Below are 21,037 nucleotides of genomic sequence, written 5' to 3'. Positions count from 1 at the left end.
GTCAAGGAAAAGGTGTTGTACAAGAGTGAGGGGCATCGGGCAGGCTAGCTGGCTTTGTTTCTCAAGACATCATTCCTGGGCAATCACTTTACACGATCACTGTCTCTGTCTTGTGCCCAGCACATCTGTGTTGGTCCCCAGCTTCCTTCCATATTTCACCCAGTGACGTTTCTGGAGTCTGGTATGTTGTTATAAGATTGGCCCCCAGTGACTCATGCAGTGTGACAGGGCCCCTTGTCTACCACCTGAATCTGAGCTGTATTTGGGATTGGCTGGGGTTGATGAAAGATGGTAGGGGTGACTTGGTACCTGTGCTGGAGGCTGGGCCATAAGAGGCCTTGCAGTGTTTGTGTTCCCCCCTTTGGAGCCCAGAGACCACCTAGCTGTGAAGATGCCTCATCCCGCCCATTGGAGGCTGAGTGGCACCAAGGGGCCAGGGCTGGTAGCCAGCCCTAGACATGAATGGTTAAGTCAAAAAAGAAAACAATTCATATGAGGTGAGACCAAAACATTCACTGTGGTAGATTAAAAACCCCTACTCTATTGGTGGGAATATAAATTGGTACAGCTACTATGGAAAACTGTATGGAGGTTCCTTAAAAAACTAAAAATAGAGCTACCATATGATGCAGCAATCCCACTCGGGGGCATGTATCTGGACAAAACTATAATTCAAAAATATTTAAGCACCCCAATGTTCATAGCAGCACTATTCACAACAGCCAAGACATGGAAACAACCTAAATGTCCATCGACAGATGGATGGATAAAGAAGATGTGGTACATATATACAGTGGAATATTACTCAGCCATAAAAAAGAATGAAATAAGGCCTTTGCAGTGACATGGATGCAACTAGAGGTTATCATACTAAGTGAAGTAAGTCAGACAGAGAAAGACAAATACCATATGATATCACTTCTATGTGGAAGCTAAAATATGGCACGAGTGAACTTACCTATCAAACAGAAACAGACTCACAGACATAGAGAACAGGCTTGTGGTTGTCAAGGGGAAAGTGGGAGGGAGAGGGACAGACCAGGAGTTTGGGGTTAGTAGATGCAAACTATTACATATAGAATGGATGGACAACAAGGTCCTACTGTATAGCAGAGGGAACTATATTCAATATCCTGGGATAATCCATAATGGAAAAGAATATAAAAAAGAATGTGTACATGTGTATTACTGAGTCATTTTACTGTACAGCAGAAATTAGCACAACATTGTAAATCAACTATACGTCAATAAAAAAATTTTTTCTTAAAAGAACCCCTGTTGGTGATGAGGAGCCGGCAGACTTCTAGAATCTAACTTTGAGCCTCTTCGATTCAAAGATGGGTTAAGTTTGCGAAAAAAGCTGTAAGCCACATAGAACTTGTGCTATAACAATAACTCAGATTTAACTCAGCGAACCTTAAAAGTTCTTCCTTTGAATTCCGGGAAAAACGGAAAGCTCTCAAAATAGGCAATTCTATTGCATTATTGCACCAGAGACACTTAATTTCCACCACCTTCCGTGGCATTTTCTGGCATTTGTGCAAAATGCCAGGGAAACATTGCCCCTCTTTTCTGTACAATCTGATCATTACTCCCTCAGCCCAAAAACCTTTTCCAAAATAAGCTCCCTAACTTAGATTCCTAGAATTTCTAAGGATGCACAAGAATCCTCTTCAAGTAATAGTTTTTAAAAAGTGAAGTAATGGCCATTTGTTCTTGGGTGAAAGGTGTCTTTTTGTCACTGTGAGGTTCTGGATGGCCATGACCTGACTCCTGTTTACCTTTCTAGCATTTTCTGCGACCGCTTCTTCCCAAACCACCTGGAAACCACATCTGGCTCCTTCATGCCTCTTTGTCATCACACCAGCTGTTCCCTCTTCTCTGTTTCAACTGCAGCCCCTCCTCTGTCGAGCTGACCAGACTCCAGTCTGATTCCAGTGCCCCTTCTCTGGACCCCAAGCATCCCGTGTGCAGTGCCACCTTAACACTCACCTCGCTGAGCAGTAATTGCCCATCGCGCGTCTGCCTTGCGACGAGGCTCCAAGCTCCTTAAGGTGGGGCCTTCACTTCTGTACTCGAAGCACCTAAGCCAGTGCTTGACATATGAGCAGTGCTGAATAAATGTCTCCCAAGTGAATATTAGACCCATACGTCCAACTAGCTACCTGACACATTCACCTGGATGAATCAAGCGCATTTGAAAGTATCCAAAATGGAGCTGTTGATTGCATCCTCAAATGCAAAAGTGTCGCTCCTCATCCAGGCTTCCCAGCTTCAGTAAACGCTCCTCTGTCCACCAGGCACTCAACCTAGAAAGCGGGGAGCAGCCTGAGCACTCCAGCTTCCCTCACCCCAACACGTGGGCCCATCCACCTCCAAGCCTCCTAGCACGTCTGTGCCTCCAGCATCTTCTCCTGCTGGGGTGACTACAGGACACTCCTAAGTGGTCCCCCCTTTTTTGCTTTCATCCCCTCTGGCACCCTCTCTGCACGGCTACCAGAACGAGGTCTTCAAGTGCAAACTAGGTCAGTCATCCCCCTTTCCAGAACCCTCCATGGCTCCCCACTGTGCACAGAAAAAAAATGCAGCCCTTCCCCCTGGCCAGGAGACCCCCATGACCCAGCCTCCCACCCTCTCTGGTCAGGTCATTCCTCCCAGGTTGCTCCCGACTCAGACATTCAGCAGTTCCCAGTTCTGGGCCTAGAACATTCTTCTTCCTGTTCTCCTCAGGATCCTTCCCTGACGATCCCATCTCATGTACCACTTCCTCAACCTCTGCAGTGATTTCGCTCACAGACCCTTATTCACCTCCTTATACCTTTTCTGCAAGCTGTGACGTCTTTGCTCATTTGTCTACTTGTTTATTTTCCACGTCATGAGGGTAACACTCAAGGTCACATGCCCATTGCATCCCCAGCATTAGAACATTGCCTGACACAGAGGGAGGGTTGTATTGGAGAAAGGCATGTATGAATCAAGGATAAACAAAGAACCCAGGAGACGGGCCCATGAGTACATCTGTGATGCTGATCCCAGCGTGATCACGACAAAACTGCAGCGTCTGATTCATGGAAAAACCAGAGTCACACTTCCAAGATTCAGGCCAACTCAGTCACCACAGGGCAGTAAGCATTCATGTAGTGCCTGCACGTACGTGATCTCATTTAAATCACACAACGACTTTATGAGGCAGCCATTCTTCTTATTATCATTTTACAGATGATAAAAAAAAAAAGCTAAGAGACACTAAATGACTCACCCACAATAGACCATGACACTCGTAACCCAAGGAACCAGGTTCCATATGGTCCACACCCTCTTATTGCTTCTGAGTTTTTCCCAGAAGGAATGAAACCAAAACCCTGACTTGCTACTCTGAAGGTTTACACCAGACGTTTCATCTTATTATTACCTCAGATGACTGGGGTTTAGTTATATCCAAATACATGGAACAAAGTGACTGTAGCAAGTTTCCTAATTCTCATTCTGTAGGACAGGCATTCCATTCTTCCTTTTTAAGGGTGACTTCTTATTAAAGCTTCACATGATAATTAACTCAAATGACTGACTTCCGACAACTTCGACGATAAAGAGATTCTTACCTCGGAATTCCAGTCCCCGAAGTTGAAAGGTGACAAGCCCATTGCCGATTTCAATCAGGTGAACGAAAGCATTGAGGTAATCTGAAGCCAATATAAAGCAATCGCCAGAGCTGTAGTTACCCCATCGGCCAAGGACGAGGTCTCCACAGAGGGACTCCTGGAGGGCCCTTGTCAAGTGTTCGTAGAAGATGGAATTGAGGTTGTTGCCATCGTTCCCTGAAGACAGGACGAGAAGGAATATGCCCAGTGAGTCCCACTCCAGCGTGCTTGACCTGGGAGACAGGGAGCTGTCACTTGATGAGGGGTGAATCAGATCTTCAGACACTTCGCCCGCCAGGGTGGTGACACCCTCCTATTTCTTCCCGCTATACTCTTTCTGGTCAATGTCATCTGCACACATGGATTGAGTTCATGTCTAAATGAGACACCCGACAAATGCCTACCTCCAGCTGAGATCTCTGGCCTGGGCTCTCGACCCATCTACTTCCTCATGGACCTAACACCTCTTGTATGTTTCAGATGCTTCCCCCCGCAGTGGTCCAGGTCAGGTCCCCACGTCTGCTCTCCACCTCAGCCAACGGCCCCACCATCCAGTCGGCCACAACCTAGGGATCTTTCTTCCCACTCCTTCCCACCCAAGCCTCTCAATTTTACTTTCTTCATGTATTTTTTGCATCTTCCTACTTTTCTCCATTCCCATTACCCCTACCCTATTCCAAGCTCCATGATTTCTCAAGTAGATGACCACAGTGGTCATGTGACTCACCTATGCATCTTCACTGGGACCTGCTCGCTCATTGATTTCTCTACCTCACAGCCAGAACAAGCTTTCCAGACTGGAAAGGGGAAGGTGCCATCCAGGACCCCCCCAACCCATGATTCAAAGTGGTTTCTCAGGGCTCTTAAGATAGAGACGACTTTATAACATCGCCTATAATAGGGTCCCATAAGTTATCCTTCACAGGAATAAGCTAAGACAGCCCTGATCAACCCAGCATGTATGGTCACACCAGGGGCGCCGTGCGGTCTGCTCCCCACTTCACTCTCCATCCTCACCTCCCACTAACCCCCTCCTCATCCTTCATGTTCAGCAACACAGAACTTCTCTCAGTTGAGTGACTCACAGGCCCCCGCCCACCCCAGGGTTTTGCAGAGACTGATCTTTCTGCCTGGGTTTTCCTTCCATTCCTCTCTGGCTTATTACTGCTATGATTCTTCAGACCTCCACTCGACGGCCACCTCAGGGAAGCCTTCACTGACCACCTCGCCAGGCCAAGTCCCCTGTTACAGGCTGTCAGGACTGTGACCCTCTGCTCTGAAGCACTTGTCACAGTTGGAATTCGACTTCTGTTTTTTTGTGTGTATATGTATGTGTATTGATTAACATTCAATTTCTCCAATGCACCCAACAGTGAAGGAAGACTGAATATGCTTATTTTTGTATCCCAATACTGGCAGAATTCCTAACACGTAGTATAGAATCACTAACTATCTGTTGAGTAATAGATAACACCATAGATGATACAGCTTCATTAAGAGAAATTTTGCCTCTGAGAACATTCCCATCAAGTGACTCCAGGGTTTCACTGAGATATAATTTACAGATAAACTGTGTGTGTGTGTGTGTGTGTGTGTATACACACACACATATATATATACATACATACATATATTCTACAATATAAATAATTTTTGCTAGTATTATATATTATATACAGAAAATAAACAGTCTATATATACATACATTCAATAATATTCATAACCATTACTAGTATTATATATATATACAAATCTATATATAATATTATATATTATACACAAATCTATATATATTATATACAAACCTATATTTTATATATTATATACATAGATATAAATTAGTATATATTGAGGCAATTTATTGTTTTTAAGTTATATATGTATATCAGACTCAGACTTATTGAGGAGTAACTTATAGAGGTAAAATTCACCCTTTTTAGTGTCCAATCCTATGAGTCTTAACATTCGCTTAACATAGTCACGTAACCACCACTTAGAATGATGCATTTGTGTTCATCCATACTGTGGTACACAGCAGCACTCTGTTCTGTTTCTTTTGTATGCAGCTACTACAGTTTGCTTACCCATTCAACAGCTCAAGGACCTTTGGGTTGTTTCCAGTGTTGGTGATGATGAATAAAGCCACTCACAATACTCATGAACAGAAGTTTATGTGAACACGTTTTCATTTCACTTGAGTCAACCCCTAGGAGTGGCACTGCTGTTCTCCAAAGTGGCTGGACTGTTTCGCAGCCCCGTCACAGGGACTGAGAATTCCAGCTGTTCCGCATCCTGGCCAGGACTTGGTATTGTCAACTGTTGCTTGTTTGTTTAACCTTAGCCATTCGAATCGGGTGGGTCAGGACCCCAAGAAGGAGGAAGGATACAGCAAAGGAGATGGAGTGACTGATTGCCCTGCTTCCCAGTGGAAGGCTAGTTTGTTTCAGGGGCGTGAAACTGGGGCTTTGTAGTGCATTTCTTGTCATCTCCTTGCTGGGCCCAGACTCCTTTTATTTCCTCTGTCAGATCTCTCACGATGAAGGATAGAACCTTTTCTGAGAAGAATGGGTAAACAGGGAAGTCCTCCTGGTCTGTGGTCTTGGGGGAGTTAGAAGTACTGGGAGAGGCTAGGAGGAAAGTTTGCCATCAGTGCTTTTATTTTAAGTGCATGTTTTCTTTGGGGAGTAAATTCTGGCTCTGGAAAGTCAGAGAAGCATAGAGTTGCCCCAAAGAGAAAAGGCCTAAAGCAAAGCTCAAGGACCCCTTCCAGCTATTGGAGTAGAGACAGAGATTCAGGGAAGTTCGAGATAAAGCCTAGAGATCTGAACGGAGCTTCTCTGCTCTGTACCCTTGGGAACCAGAGCATGACTGGAGGTGCAGGAGGGTGCAGAGTGGCCCCAAGTGCATGCACATAAGGAAGATCACTGATCCACCGCTAAGAAATCTACAAAGTAACACTATCAAACTATGGATATCATTGCTAGGCATTCATGCCAGTTAAAAGCGGAATTGAAATTAGGGCATTTATAACCTAATCATGATTAATAGAAAGAAATGAACTGTCCTATGGACTGAGTCATGTCATGTTGTCTAATAAAGTATCAGTATGCTTAACTTTCTATGCAGATGAAGCCTTCCTGACCTTCCATGATATTCATTTTCTATGATGGACCAGCATGCATCCTGAGACACTAATTAGAGATTACTTTGAGTCTCTAGCACTTTTAAAGGAAAGGCCTGAATGAGAGAATTAACTTTTGTTTAATTGTTCAAACTGTCTGACGTTCAAATAAAACAAAAGAATTTAAACCACTAAAAGGGGAGAGCTCAGAACACACTGACCACGCATCTGTATAATTAGATTAAAATGAGACAAAATTATGAACAACTAAAGGTGCAATGGACTTATGAAACTGTCCATATGCGTGATATCAATGGCCCTGCAAAGTTACAGAGTCCCACGGATCGACACTAGAGATACTTATACCCCAACCCATGCCCCCTTAAAGTTGGGCTCACGTAAAGTTAAACAAAAAATAAACCTGTCTCTTCAGGTGTTTTCAAGTTCCAAATTATGATTTCAAATTAATCATGTATATGCAATTCAAATATAGCTAATAAGCATGAGACAATTCTTCCTAGACAACATTTTTGGCCCAAGGGAGAGAGAGAGTGAGGTGGATAAAAATACAGAATAGTTGAAATTTGCATACTGATATGAGGAAAAAAGAGGTCAGATGGTTAAAAGTGAAATAGATTACAGGAAGAAAAAAGTAATTTTCTGGCAGGTAAATCTTTCCATAGCTTAATGCGGTACAAAGTTTCTGAAGACTTCTGGATCCTGGATCCTGGAATTGTTTGCCTTTATGGACATCATAACACTGACATTTTTCCAAAAAAAATGTTGCCAGAAGACTAATACCAAGGTTTACTGTCTATATTCGACGTGTAGCATACACAAACTAAAATGTCTTAACAGGGTCATTCAATACTGAAAAGATATCTAATCATTTCTAAATAATGGAGGAATGCATTTCTAAACCAAATCAGGATACTTGATCAGTTCTATTTGCACAGTTTTCTTTTTACCGTCAGCCTATTTACCAAGACATGCATTGTCTCCACAATGATTAAAAAATAGTGAGTACTTAATTCCCCCTTTTGGATGGAAGGAATCCATCTACACAGCAAAATAAATACATAAAAAGAGAGAAGGAAGATATCCTCTTACCTGGATCCTTTTCAATTTGGACCACCAGTCTTGTGTTAGAATTATCCATGTGCCTTGTCCTAGAAGGGGCCACAAAAGGGTGAGAGGTCCTGATTAGATCCCTCCATATGAGAGTGGGCTCACAGAATCAGTTGGGTGAGTGGGAAATGCAGGGGAGATGGAGCTCACACATTGGGGTGTTTGCTCCACTTTGACAAGGCTGTCGGAAGAAGGAGGCATTGGAAGGGAGGGAAAAATACAGAAAACACACAGAGGGAAGAGATAACTAGCACTTAGGATATGGGAGATTGGCCTTGATCCTTATCAGTTTTGAGCACTGGGCCACAAAATAAAAGCAAGCATCTGAACTGCCAATGGACTGTCACTCACCTTCAGAACTTCAGAGCAGTGCACACACAGCTATCTTTCTTTTCAAATTGATTCCAGAAAATTCACGATTAGTAGTCTATGTCTCCACTACTTGCTTTCAAGAGTTGGGCGCACTCTTATAGACCTTTCTTAGGTTGAACCACAAGAACAAAAACAGCTCTCACAAGCTCAGGAAAAGGTGGATTGTCTGTAGCCGTGGTAACCAGTGGCCGCCAGAACCAGTTTTAAACCTTTTCAGTTATGACAACCCACCTCAACTTACAGCTTTGGTAAGCAAGCCAGCCAGCCCATGGTGGCCCCTTGCTTCTGAAAGTCAGCTGGTGAGGGACAGACTCAGTCCAGACCTCTCAGGGGTCAACAGTCACTCCCCAAGTGACTGCCCTGCAGAGGGTATCAGCCCACTTATGTCTCTAAAATTCACCTGCCCTTGACCTTCATATGTCCTGAAAACCCTTTATAAGTGCAACAGTCTGCTCTGCTTGGAGATACTGTGCCGGACCAGCTTTGACTTATTTCAGACATTGAGTGGTGGTCTCGTCATCCTTTGAAGGATGAAATGTGAAACTGACGTCCACCACATGAAGTTGATGATATTCAACTGTTTATGACCTGCAAAAATGGCAATTTCATATGGCTAAACCATACAAGTTTGAACATAATGAGGGTCCGATCTTTACCATGCCTGGCCCCTGCCTTTGCCATCCCTCTGCCCTTTGTTTTCTGTGCTCCAACCACCCTGGCCTTCTTTTTCCGCACTTTCAACACGCCCTGACCTCCCTCTCCCTCCCTCCCTCCCCTGCATCCTTTATACCTGTTGTGTCCTCTATTTGGAGGACTTCCTTTCCAGCTCCACCCACTTTTCCTCGTTGACTCCTCTAATCCTTCCCGTCCAGTTAAGAATCACCTTCTCAGGGAAGCCTTCCTGGCACCTGCTCTGGGTGAGATTCACGTGCTGTGTGCACTTTCATACCTCTCTTTTGGAGCACGTGTCACAGTTAATATTACTACTAAAGCTGACCGTTAACATGTATGTAGCACTTACTCATGTAAGCACTTCACATGTATTAACTCATTACATCTTCACAACCACCTTCTTAGGTGAATATACCTGTTCTCACAGAGCAAGAACCTGAGGCACCGTGGATTAAATGTCCAAAGTCTCACAGCTCGTGAGTGGTCTAGCCGAGATCTGGACCCAGGTGGGCGGCCTCTGGAGCCTTCACTCTACATCATACACATCTTTGTGTGTGTCAACTAAAAAAATATATATATATTCACAACCTAAAAGTTGAAAGTTATGTTTTATTTGGGGGGAATTTCTAGGAATTCAAGCCAGGGAGGCAGCATCTCAAGTAACCCTGAGAGAACTGCTCCTAGGAGGTGAGGGGTAACCAGGATATATAGAAGTTTTGCAACAAAAGGCAGGTAGTCTGAATGTCAAAAGATTATTGTTAATTAAAGAAAACCAGATATCTCAAGTTAAGGAATTTAGCACTTTTCTGTGTATGGGCAGATGCTAGAGTCTGGGATCACTGAAATCATCCCTTTGATATGCACCTCAGCTATCTCGGGCCAGTATCCTGTGTTTTCACATCCTGAGTTTCCTCAGGGTTCATTGTAGGGAAAGGCTGCAGTCTGATGGCTGCTAGATGGCAGGTATTCTTTTCCTTCCTGAGTTCCCTCAGGGCTCACCAGCTCACCATCAATTGCTGATGACTGTGATATCCTTTGTTTACTGACATGGCAGGAAATATTCCATTTCCTTTTTTTTTTTAAAGAATATTGCATTTATTAATTTGAAAAGTAGACCCAAATACTCAGCAATATTCCATTTCTCACATGATAATTTGATTACATCTGCCTCTTATATCAGACGCTTAGGACCGTGAGATACCATTTTGCTGACATCTGGCACGCAGCAGTCACTCCATTTGTTGACAAAATAAATGAATAGTCAAAGATAATACTGCTTCTGAAGTGTTTTTCTCTGATAATACCTGCTAAGAAAAAAGGAGACTGCTTCTAGATAACATTTCAATGTGATTGTTGACATACTGCGTGTGATTAAACAAGGAGCACTTTTTGGTGCTTAAGAAACCTCAGAATGCAGACTTCTTTCGTGAACTTGTCTCTTGGGAATCAGAGCAGATTAAAAAGATGCTTAGATGCATCTGTATTTTAAATAAATAAGCAAGTTTGTCTTCAGAAAAACAAAAGTATTCTCATTTCCTCCTATGTCTCAGATATTTGAGAACCATCTAGGCAGGATCCTATTTGAGTTTTGTAAAACAGACTCTACAGATGGGTTGGAAAGGAGGAATATTCTGTTACAGCTCAAAAAGGCCATTAACCCCAGCACAATGTTCTATTACTGCTTCAGTTCCTTGCAAATACCCTCATATGGGCTTTGAAAATAAAAGAGCCCGGGGTGGCAGAAAATAAAGCAAACAACAAAATTCTTTCTAATGAAGGCTGGAATCCCATGTCGGCATAGTTAGTCCCTAAATGGAATTTTAATTTCACCTTAAGACCTAGGACAAATGGAATTTTCAGCAGCAGAATAAACAATTTTTAAAGTGGGACTGAGCCAAAAGAAAGTCATTTACCAAACTCCTTACGGAATTAAAACACCTTCTAAAACTATGTTAACTGGAAGGCTATCTTTGCAAAAGGCTTTGGCTGCAGAGTGCTAAATTCTGATCAGCGGTAACTAAGCTTTGCTGCCTGCGTGCCCCAGGGCCTCTGGCTCCCACCAGACTCTCTAAGAAGGCCAACTGTCAACCATACTGGGTATTTTGAGCTTATCTCCGGTGCTTTCCTCCTGTAAATTTGGTGCTTACCACTCAAAAGTGCTAATTAGCTCAGTAATTGGATTTCTGCCTTCACTGTCCTATTGCATGAACATCAGTTCTGCTGCTCAGAGAGAAAAAGTGGGCTCCCAACTCATTCCACAATCTCAGGGGAAGTACAGAATGCTGGTGTGGTTAGGTGGGCGTCTGTGGTGTGTGCTCTTAGCCCCTGCCTGGCAAAGCCAAGGCTCATTGCTAGGCCACGCTGTCCGGAGCGCCATGGGCCGAGAATCTAGTAATATTGTTGGTCTTCCCAGAGAAACTGACTTACTCAAAGCATCCCTTTCTTATGCTAATACGGCAGGGCTGGTTCCCTCCCTTCAAGCTTTGCCTCCCTCATCTAAATCCAGCACCTTCTCTCTTATGTGGCCTCTTCTGAGGAGCTTAAATAATTTAACAGTAATTTACTTAATTCTCCTGCTTCAGGTTCCAGTTTGTCAGCACACACAGACAATTTATGGGAGAAGTATTCCCACTTTTGATGGGGAAGTGTGACTGGCTGGAATGCCTGTTGATATGGCAAAGCCAGGATGGATGGACTGTAGTTCTGGGAGGGGGACCACTGACGAACCCGCCCGCCCTGGCCAGGCACCATAGTAGCCACTGGCATGAGTTCTCTTACAACAGGAAGTCCTGGTAAGGAACTCGGAACTAACAAGCCACCACCAACCAGAAGAATTCAGGAAAGGTCAAAAGGAGAGAGGAGACGCCAGTCCATATGTCCTACCAACCTCCCAGAATCCTCCTCGCTGGAATCCATCTTGGCTGAGCGATGCGCAGGCCACCAGGAAGGACCCTGAGTCAGAATGATTGGCCAGAGACAACCCGGAAACTAACCCCATCATCATAAAACCCAAGACTGCGAGCCATGTAGCAGAGCAGTCCTCCTGGGTTCCCTGACCCTCCTGCTCTACGCCCGGGCGCCCCTTCCCAATAAAGTTTCTTGATTTGTCAGCACGTGTGTCTCCTCAGACACATTTCTGAGTGCTAGGTAAGAGCCCACTGGCTGGCCCTGGAAGGGGTCCCCCTTCCTGCAACAGTTCTCTGCATGCGGCAGGCAGCATTAGAGAAATCTGGACAATGAGAAGGCAGCCAGAGACTAAATAAGGACACTGTCACCTTTTAAGTTGAATATATACACAAGTTTCATCTGGGTTAGTATTTTTTGATGATTTTTGCATCTATATTCGTAAGGGATATTGGTCTAAGGTTTTCTTTGCTTGTGATGACTTTGTCTGGCTTTGGTATCAGGGTAATACTGGACCCACAGAATGATTTAGGAACTATTCCTTCTTCCACTCTTTTTTGGGAGATTTGAGAAGGACTGATGTTAATTCTTCTTTAAACATTTTACAGAATTCCAGAGGGAAGCCAACTCATCCTGGGCTTTTCTTTGTTAGGAGTTTTTTGATTACCAATTAATTCCCTTTACTTGTTATAGGTCTATTCAGATTTTCCATTTCTTTTTCAGTCAGTTTTGGTAGAGTGTGTGTTTCTATGAATTCCTTCAGTTCAGCTAGGTTATTTAATTTGTTGGTACACGGTAGTTCATAGAATTCTCTTTCAATTATGTAATGTTGGTAGTAATGGACCCACTTCCATGATTTTAGTAATTTGAGTCTTCTCTCTTTTTTTCTTGGTCATTCTTGGTAAAGGCTTGTCAATTTTGTCAATCTTTTCAAAGAATCAACTTTTGGTGTAATTTATTATTTCTATTGATTTTCTATTATCTATTTCATTTCTCTCCATTTTAATCTTTATTATTTTCATCTGTCTGCTTGCCTTGGTTTAGTTTGCTCTTCTTTTTCTAGTTCCTTAACATGGAAGACTAGTTTATTGATTTGAGATTTTTCTTATTTTTTAATTTAGGCATTTACAGCTATGAATTTCCCTCTGAGCACTGCTTTTGCTACATACCGTAAGTTTTAATATATTATGTTTTCATTTTCATTCATCACAAAATATTTTTTATTTTCTCTTGTGATTTGTTTTTTGACCCATTGGTTGTTTAAGTAGCTTTACTTTACACTTCTTTGGGAACTTTCCAGATTTCCTCTTGCTGTTAATTTCCGATTTCATTCCATTGTAGCTGAAGAACATATGTGGCATGATTTCAATCCTTTTAAATTTATTGAGGTTTGTTTTATGGCCTAACACATGGTTTATTCTGGAGAATTGTCCATGTGCATTTAACAAGAACATCTTTTGAAAAACTTTTGTTTTGTAAAATACTCCGTTAAAAGGATGAAAAGACCAGGTACAGACTGAGAGAAAATATTTGCAAACTGCATATCCAACAAAGTGCTAGTATCTAGAATATATAAAAAACCCTCAAAACTCGGCAGTAAGAAAACCAAAACAAAACAAACAAAAAACCCACAAAGAATCCAATTAGAAAGTGAGCAAAGATGTGAACAAACATTTCCCTGAAGAGGACATACTGATGGCAAATAAGCTCAGAAAAAGATGTTCAATGTCATAAGTCATTAGAGAAATGAAGATTAAAACCACAGTGAGATATCACTATACACCCATTAGAATGGCTAAAGTATAAAATAGTGAAAACATCAATATACTTGCAAGGATATGGAGAAACTAGATCCCTTACACATTGCTGGTGGGGATGTAAAATGGTATCGCTCCTCTGAAAAAAGTTTGGCAGTTTCTTAAAAAAAAAACTACCATGTGACCCAGCAATTATATTCCTGGGCAATTATGCCAGAGAAGTGAAGACTTATGTTCACCTAAAAACCCATAGACAAATGTCCCTGGCAGCTTTATTCATAATAGCCAAAAACTGGAAGCAACCCAGATGTCCCTTAGTGGGTGAGTTGTTAAACAGACTGTGGTTTCCATACTATGGGATACTGCTTAGCAATTAAAGGGGCAAACTGCTGACATACAACAACCTGGAAGAATCTTCACTGAACTACAGTGAGTGAAAACAGCCAATCCCATGAGGTTTAAACACTATATGATTCCGTTCATATAAAACTCTTGCAATGACAAAATATAGAGTTGGAGAACCGATTCGTGGTTGACAGGAGATAAGACGGAGGGAGAGGCAGAAAGGAAGAGTGTGTGACTATCAAAGGGCAGCAGGAGAGGTCTCTGTGGGGACGGACTTGGTCTGTATCTTGACTGGACCAACATCAATATCCTGGAGATCGTTTTACAAGACGTTAACACATGTAAATTGGATAAAGAGTATATGGGGAGATCTCTTTTTATTCTTTCTTTCAACTCCATGTGAATCTATACTTAGCTTTTAAAAAAAAAGTTTAATTAAAAAAGTCTCCATAGCTAATAGCAGGCCTGAATTCCGTGACTACAATGCATTCATGTGAGATTCTCATCTCTCACCCTAACTTGCTTGCATCACAAATTAGGATCACTTCTCCCATTTCAGTCAGAAAAATCCAAGACTCTCCAGCATTCCAAATACAGGAGAAGGAGTCCAACTATTCATTCACTGGGAAGTCATAAATATTTAGGGGGTGAAAAGTGTTTCTTCTCTTTCAGCAAATGCAACTAATAAAAACAGTAATAAAAAAAATCTAGCTGCATGTGGTTGGGCAAAGAGTCAGCCAGATGGGGAACTGAAAAGATGGAGATACACAGGATTGTAGCAGATTCATAAGGATTAAATGACCGGGGTGCTGCTGGGGTTTTCCCCAGGATTAACATGACTGATTTAAGGTTTTGACTTCTGGGTGCTATAGCCTCCTGGTAAAAAGAGGCCCAATGTTACGGATTTGACAGTGTTTTATTTAGAGTTCCGGGTGTTATTCCTCCTGGGGATGAAGACACATTTATTTTTTCATTAGTTACCACTGGTATGCACAGAATTTGGATCAAGATGAGCACAAAGCAAAAAGAAACGTCAACCCTTGGCAACGGGACTGCAGGATTTTGCAGTGACATGCACAGCCCTGATGAGTTACATCTAGATCCTTCCATTTTCACAGTCACTTGTGTCAGGAGAGACACAACTCGAGAAGACACGTTCTCCGAACATGAAGCCCGTTAAGACACGGTGCTGTTTAGTCCTCAAGGGATGTGGCACTTATTAAAATCACACCAGCTCTGTTTTCCGTTGAGATGGACTTCACTTTTCCTTTGCTATTTTATTCACTCCTAAAGTATAACATTGTACCTCACCTGCACTCAGTCTTCAGATCTGTTACAAAATCAAGTTCAACTAAAAGGATGCTCCTAATTCTACAGTCACCATGTGGCACCTGGTCAAATCAGTTACACTGACTAAAATTATAAATAAAGGTATTTATGCAGGTTTGACATCTCATGTTTTCATTTTTAATGATGGTGTACCCTATGCAAAATAATTCGGCCTGGAAACAGTACACAAACAATAAGGCAGGGGAACCCCAAGAATAAGACTGCAACTTTAAGTTGATAAATCTGATTTCTGTTTCTCACTTGCTTTATGACTTATTAAATTATTGAGGGATGTAAAGGAGAGAATCACATAATTCTTCTGATCCTCAGTTTTCTGAGTGCATAAAATCGCAACTAAAACATAGCACTTTTGGTAGGAAATTAAAATACAGAGTCCCTTCTATGGCAGTCTACTACAAAACTAAACTAAGAATCACTTTAACCTTGTAACAGGCCTGTTACCCAGGGTCATCATGATTGACAATGGATGAACAGAAAATAGTTTTGATATCACCACATCAGTACTTTTTATGGGGAAAAAGAAATAGTATTTTTTTTATCCTGACAGTGTTTTTCAAATTTGATTTTAAATATTAAAATTGTGTTGAATCTTGGCTCTGGGAGCATAGGGACCAGAGTCAACAGAAAATGAGTTCATTCACCTCCCCCAAGTGTCTGCCACCTGCCCCAGCTTTTCCCCCAGACAGTGTGACAGTGACAAGAAAACCTCCTCAGAAGGCTTCCCAAGTGGCTCTCCTTTGCCCGTGATAACTTTAGCTAGGAAGCTAGTGTTCTATTATTTTTGGACGGCTCTTAAAATTAATCGTTATTAAAATTTCATTTTCTATGCAATTTCCTTTAAAATCCACTAAGAACTTTCTCTCCTTTCTCTCAAACCTCAAAGTACACCTCTCTCCAAAGCCTTTCCTGTCTCTAGGAAATTAAGCTCCAACCACACAACCTCCAAAACAAATAATTTTTGAAAATGTAACTTAGTAAGACATTACAAATCAGAAAAGGAATATAATACATTAAATTGCCATTATTCTTATCAGGTAATATTTTTTCTAATTCTCATGTATGCGATTATTTTTCCATTATTGGTCATTTTTCATTTAAACAAGCTTGATGGGGAGCATCTATCTACTTAATTGCATTTACAGAGAGAGGCAAACACAGTAATCCAGACATGAAAAAGCATTATAAACCCTATGGAGTGATGATAGCAGAATGTTTCCAAAGTGACAAGAAAAAAAGAGCACGGCTTCCTATGTTCACATAATGCATTCATTTCATTCATCAGCCAATAGTACCAGGAACCCCGAAACAGCAAACACATGCAAAGCCTGGGTCAGGTCTCGGCTTTCAATAGTGAGGGACGGAAGTCAGCCTTGGAAATACGCTCAGGGTATTGTGAATGAAAAATGTCACCTTCCGTATCAGTAAACAAAGGATGTTGCAGCCATCAAGCCATCACATTACAGCTGCCCAGACGGTGCACCCTGAGGGAACTCAGGATGGAAGCAAACAGGATGCCCACCACCAAGCCCTCAGCCACTGCAGCCACCCCCAAACGTGCACCCTGAGGAGACTCAGGATGGGAAAGAACATGACACTGACCCTAGATAGTTAAGGTGCATATCAAAGGAATGATTTCAGTGAGCCCAGACTCTTGCATCTGCCCATATAGAGAAAAGCGCTATATTCCTTGAGATGCCTGGTTTTCTTTAATTAACAGTAATCCTTTGATGTTCCGACTACCTGGTTTTTCTTGCAAAAACTCCTCTATATCCTGGCTCCCCCCTTACCTCTTTGGAGCCGTCCCTCAGAGCCATCTGAGAGACTGACTTCTGGGTCTGAAGCCCTCAGAAAGTCCTCAGAATAAAACATAATTCTCAACTTTTCAGTTGTGCATGTTTTCAGTCGACAGTAACAAGACTAAAGGGCGCCCCCTACCCCATGACTGCAGTGGTAAGGAGTGAGTCTTAAGCTACAGCCTCAAATGCATTAGTCCCCCAGGACTCAGAGGGGTCACCCCACAGCCCATATGGCTCCTCCCATATCTCTGTTGGCAACGGGGACGGCGTGGCCAGTAACATGCACTTTGCGTGTTGGCTGATCACAAGCAAGGCCTTCTAAAGCGCTCAGGGTTCTTGGTGTTGGGGAGTGAACCCTCACTGTGCAGATACCTCCATCTGCCCAGGAAATCTCCTGCACCAGGAACGTGTGAGCCCTGCAGTGAAAGGCTTTGAGGCAATGCAGATTTAAAAGCTGAAGCCTGGGGAGCCGGAGGAAGATGGCGGAAGAGTAAGACGCGGAGATCACCTTCCTCCCCACAGATACATCAGAAATTCATCTACACGTGGAACAACTCCAACAGAACACCTACTGAACGCTGACAGAAGACCTCAGACCCCCCAAAAGGCAAGAAACTCCCCACATACCTGGGTAGGTCAAAAGAAAAAAAGAATAAACAGAGACAATAGGATATGGACGGGACCTGCACCAGTGGGAGGGAGCCGTGAAGGAGGGAAGGTTTCTACACACTACAAGCCCCTTCGAGGGCGGAGACTGCAGGTGGCGGAGGGGGAAAGCTTCGGAGTAGCGGAGGAGAGCACAGCAACAGGGGTGTGGAGGGCAAAGCAGAGAGATTTTGGCACAGAGGATCGGTGCCCTCAGGCACACACCAGCCCGAGAGATTGTCTGCTCGGCCGCCAGGGCGGGCGGGGCTGGGAGCTGAGGCTCGGGTATCGGCTTTCAGTCGGAGCGCAGGGAGAGGTCTGGGGCTGGCGGCAGGAAGAGACCCTGAAGGGGTTAGTGCTAGCCCGGAGGGAGTCCGGGGAAAGGGTCTGGAGCTACCGGAGAGGCAAGAGACTTTTTTCCCTTTTGTTGCCTGGTGCGCGAGGAGAGGGCATTCCCCTCCCTCCCCTCTGCCTGAGTGAGCCAGAGCCCCCGAATCAGCGGCTCCTTTAAACCCGTCCTGTCTGAGCGAAGAACGGACGCCCTCCGGCGACCTACGCGCAGAGGCGGGGCCAGGTCCAAGGCTGAGACCCGGGAGCTGTGAGAGCAGAGACAGGGAAATCTCTCTGTGCAGCCTCCGAGGCAGCGGATTAAAGCTCCACGGTCCATTTGATGTGCCCTGCGTCTGTGGAGTGCATGAATGGACAGCGAATCATCCCAAATTGAGGAAGTGGACCTTGAGGACAAGATTTAAGACTTTCCCCCCTTTTTTTTTTCCTTTTTTTTTTTTTTCCTCTTTTTACAACGAATTATCTCAAATTAAGGAGGTGGACTTAGCAAGATTTCAGACTTTTCGCCCTTTTCCTCTTTTTACAACGAATTATCCCAAATCGAGGAGGTGGACTTGGAGAGCAAGATTTTTGATTTTTCCCCCTGCTCTCTTTTTGTGAATGTGTATGTGTAATCTTCTGTGTAAGATTCTCTCTGTATAGCTTTGCTTCCACCATATGTCCCAGGGTTCTTTCGGTCCGTGTTTTTTTTCAATAATTACTTTTTGATTTTAATAACGCTACTATATTTCATACTTTATTCTATTGTACTTTACCTGCTCTTTCTTTTTTTCCTCCCTTCCCTTCCTCCCTCCCTCCCTCCGCTCCTCCTTTCCTTCTTTCTTTTTCTTTCCTCCATCCCTCCCTCCCTCCCACCCTTCTTCTTTCCACTTTCTTTTTCTTTCCTTCCTCCCTCCCTCCCTCCCTCCTGTCTTTCTTTCTTTCTTTCTTTCCTCCCTCCCTCTCTTCTTCCATTCACGCTTCCTTTTGCTTTCATTCCTCCCTCCCTCCCTCCTTTCTTTCCTTTCTTTCCATCCTTCCTCCCTCCCTCCTTTCTTTCTTTCTTCCTTCCTTCCTTCCTTCCTTACTTCCCTTCTTCCTTTCTTTCAATCTCTCTTTCTTTCTTCTACTAATTATTTCTCTCTACTTTTTCTCACTGTTATTCTGAGCCGGGTGGATGAAAGGCTCTTGGTGCTGCAGCCAGGAGTTAGTGCTGTGCCTCTGAAGTGGGAGAGCCAACTTCAGGACACGGGTCCACAAGAGACCTCCCAGCTCCACATAATATCAAGCAGCGAAAATCTCCCAGGGATCTCCATCTCAACACCAGCACCCAGCTTCACTCAACGACCAGCAAGCTACAGTGCTGGCCACCCTATGCCAAGCAACTAGCAAGGCAGGAACACAACCCCACCCATTAGCAGAGAGGCTACCTAAAAACATAATAAGGCCACAGGCACCCCAAAACACACCACCAGACGTGGACCTGTCCACCAGAAAGACAAGATCGAGCTTCAACCACCAGAACACAGGCATTAGTCCCCCCCACCAGGAAGCCTACACAACCTACTGAAACAACCTTAGCCACGGGGGACAGACACCAAAAACAACGGGAACTACGAATCTGCAGCCTGCAAAAAGGAGACCCCAAACACAGTAACATAAGCAAAATGAGAAAGCAGAAAAACATACAGCAGGTGAAGGAGCAAGATAAAAACCTACCAGACCTAACAAATGAAGAGGTAATAGGCAGTCTACCTGAAAAAGAATTCAGAATAATGATAGTAAAGCTGATCCAAGATTCTATTTCCCAGATCCAAAATCTTGGAAATAGAATAGACAATATGCAAGAAACAGTTAACAAGGACCTAGAAGAACTAAAGATGAATCAAGCATCGATTAAAAACACAATAAATGAAATGAAAAATACTCTAGATGGGATCAATAGCAGAATAACTGAGGCAGAAGAACGGATAAGTGAGGTGGAAGATAAAATAGTGGAAATAACTGATGCAGAGCAAAATAAAGAAAAAAGAATGAAAAGAACAGAGGACAGTCTCAGAGACCTCTGGGACAACATTAAACGCACCAACATTCGAATTATAGGGGTTCCAGAAGAAGAAGAGAAAAAGAAAGGGACTGAGAAAATATTTGAAGAGATTATAGTTGAAAACTTCCCTAATATGGGAAAGGAAATAGTTAATCAAGTCCAGGAGGCACAGAGAGTCCCATACAGAATAAATCCAAGAAGAAATACGCCAAGACACATATTAATCAAACTGTCAAAAATTAAACACAAAGAAATCATATTAAAAGCAGCAAGGGAAAAACAACAAATAACACACAAGGGAATCCCCATCAGGTTAACAGCTGATCTCTCAGCAGAAACTCTACAAGCCAGAAGGGAGTGGCAGGACATAATTAAAGTGATGAAGGAGAGAAACCTGCAACCAAGATTACTCTACCCAGCAAGGATCTCATTCAGATTGGATGGAGAAATTAAAACGTTTACAGACAAGCAAAAGCTGAGAGAGTTCAGCACCACCAAACCAGCTTTACAACAAATGCTAAAGGAACTTCTCTAGGCAAGAAACACAGCAGAAGGACTATACCTACAATAACGAACCCAAAGCCATTAAGGAAATGGGAATAGGAACATACATATCAATAATTACCTTAAATGTAAATGGACTAAATGCTCCCACCAAAAGACACAGAGTGGCTGAATGGATACAAAAACAAGACCCATATATATGCTGTCTACAAGAGACCCACTTCAGACCTAGAGACACATACAGATTGAAAGTAAGGGGATGGAAAAAGATATTCCATGCAAATGGAAATCAAAAGAAAGCTGGAGTAGCAATTCTTATATCAGACAAAATAGACTTTAAAATAAAGACTATTAGAAGAGACAAAGAAGGACACTACATAACGATAAAGGGATCGATCCAAGAAGAAGATATAACAATTGTAAATATT

The 21,037-nt window shown here is 43.0% G+C and overlaps 1 protein-coding gene across 1 annotated transcript in view; it reads right to left on the bottom strand.

The window, feature by feature from the left end:
- The window catches only part of PCNX2 (pecanex 2), a gene marked incomplete at its 3' end in the record, with an annotated part of 308,773 nt that overhangs the window by 52,392 nt on the left and 235,344 nt on the right, over positions 1-21,037 (bottom strand). The window contains exons 24-25 of the mRNA XM_079712418.1: positions 7,873-7,931; positions 3,603-3,818 (exon numbers count right to left, since the gene is read on the bottom strand). Coding sequence (XP_079568544.1) covers positions 3,603-3,818; positions 7,873-7,931 — 275 coding nt within the window. The remainder of the gene's footprint in view (positions 1-3,602; positions 3,819-7,872; positions 7,932-21,037) is intronic.

This window comes from Hyperoodon ampullatus (assembly GCF_949752795.1).
Source record: "Hyperoodon ampullatus genome assembly, chromosome: 1".
In the NCBI taxonomy this organism is placed as follows: Eukaryota; Metazoa; Chordata; class Mammalia; order Artiodactyla; family Ziphiidae; genus Hyperoodon; species Hyperoodon ampullatus.
The sequence above is the reverse complement of the archived record's forward strand: the minus strand, read 5'-3'. Positions and strand labels throughout refer to the sequence as shown.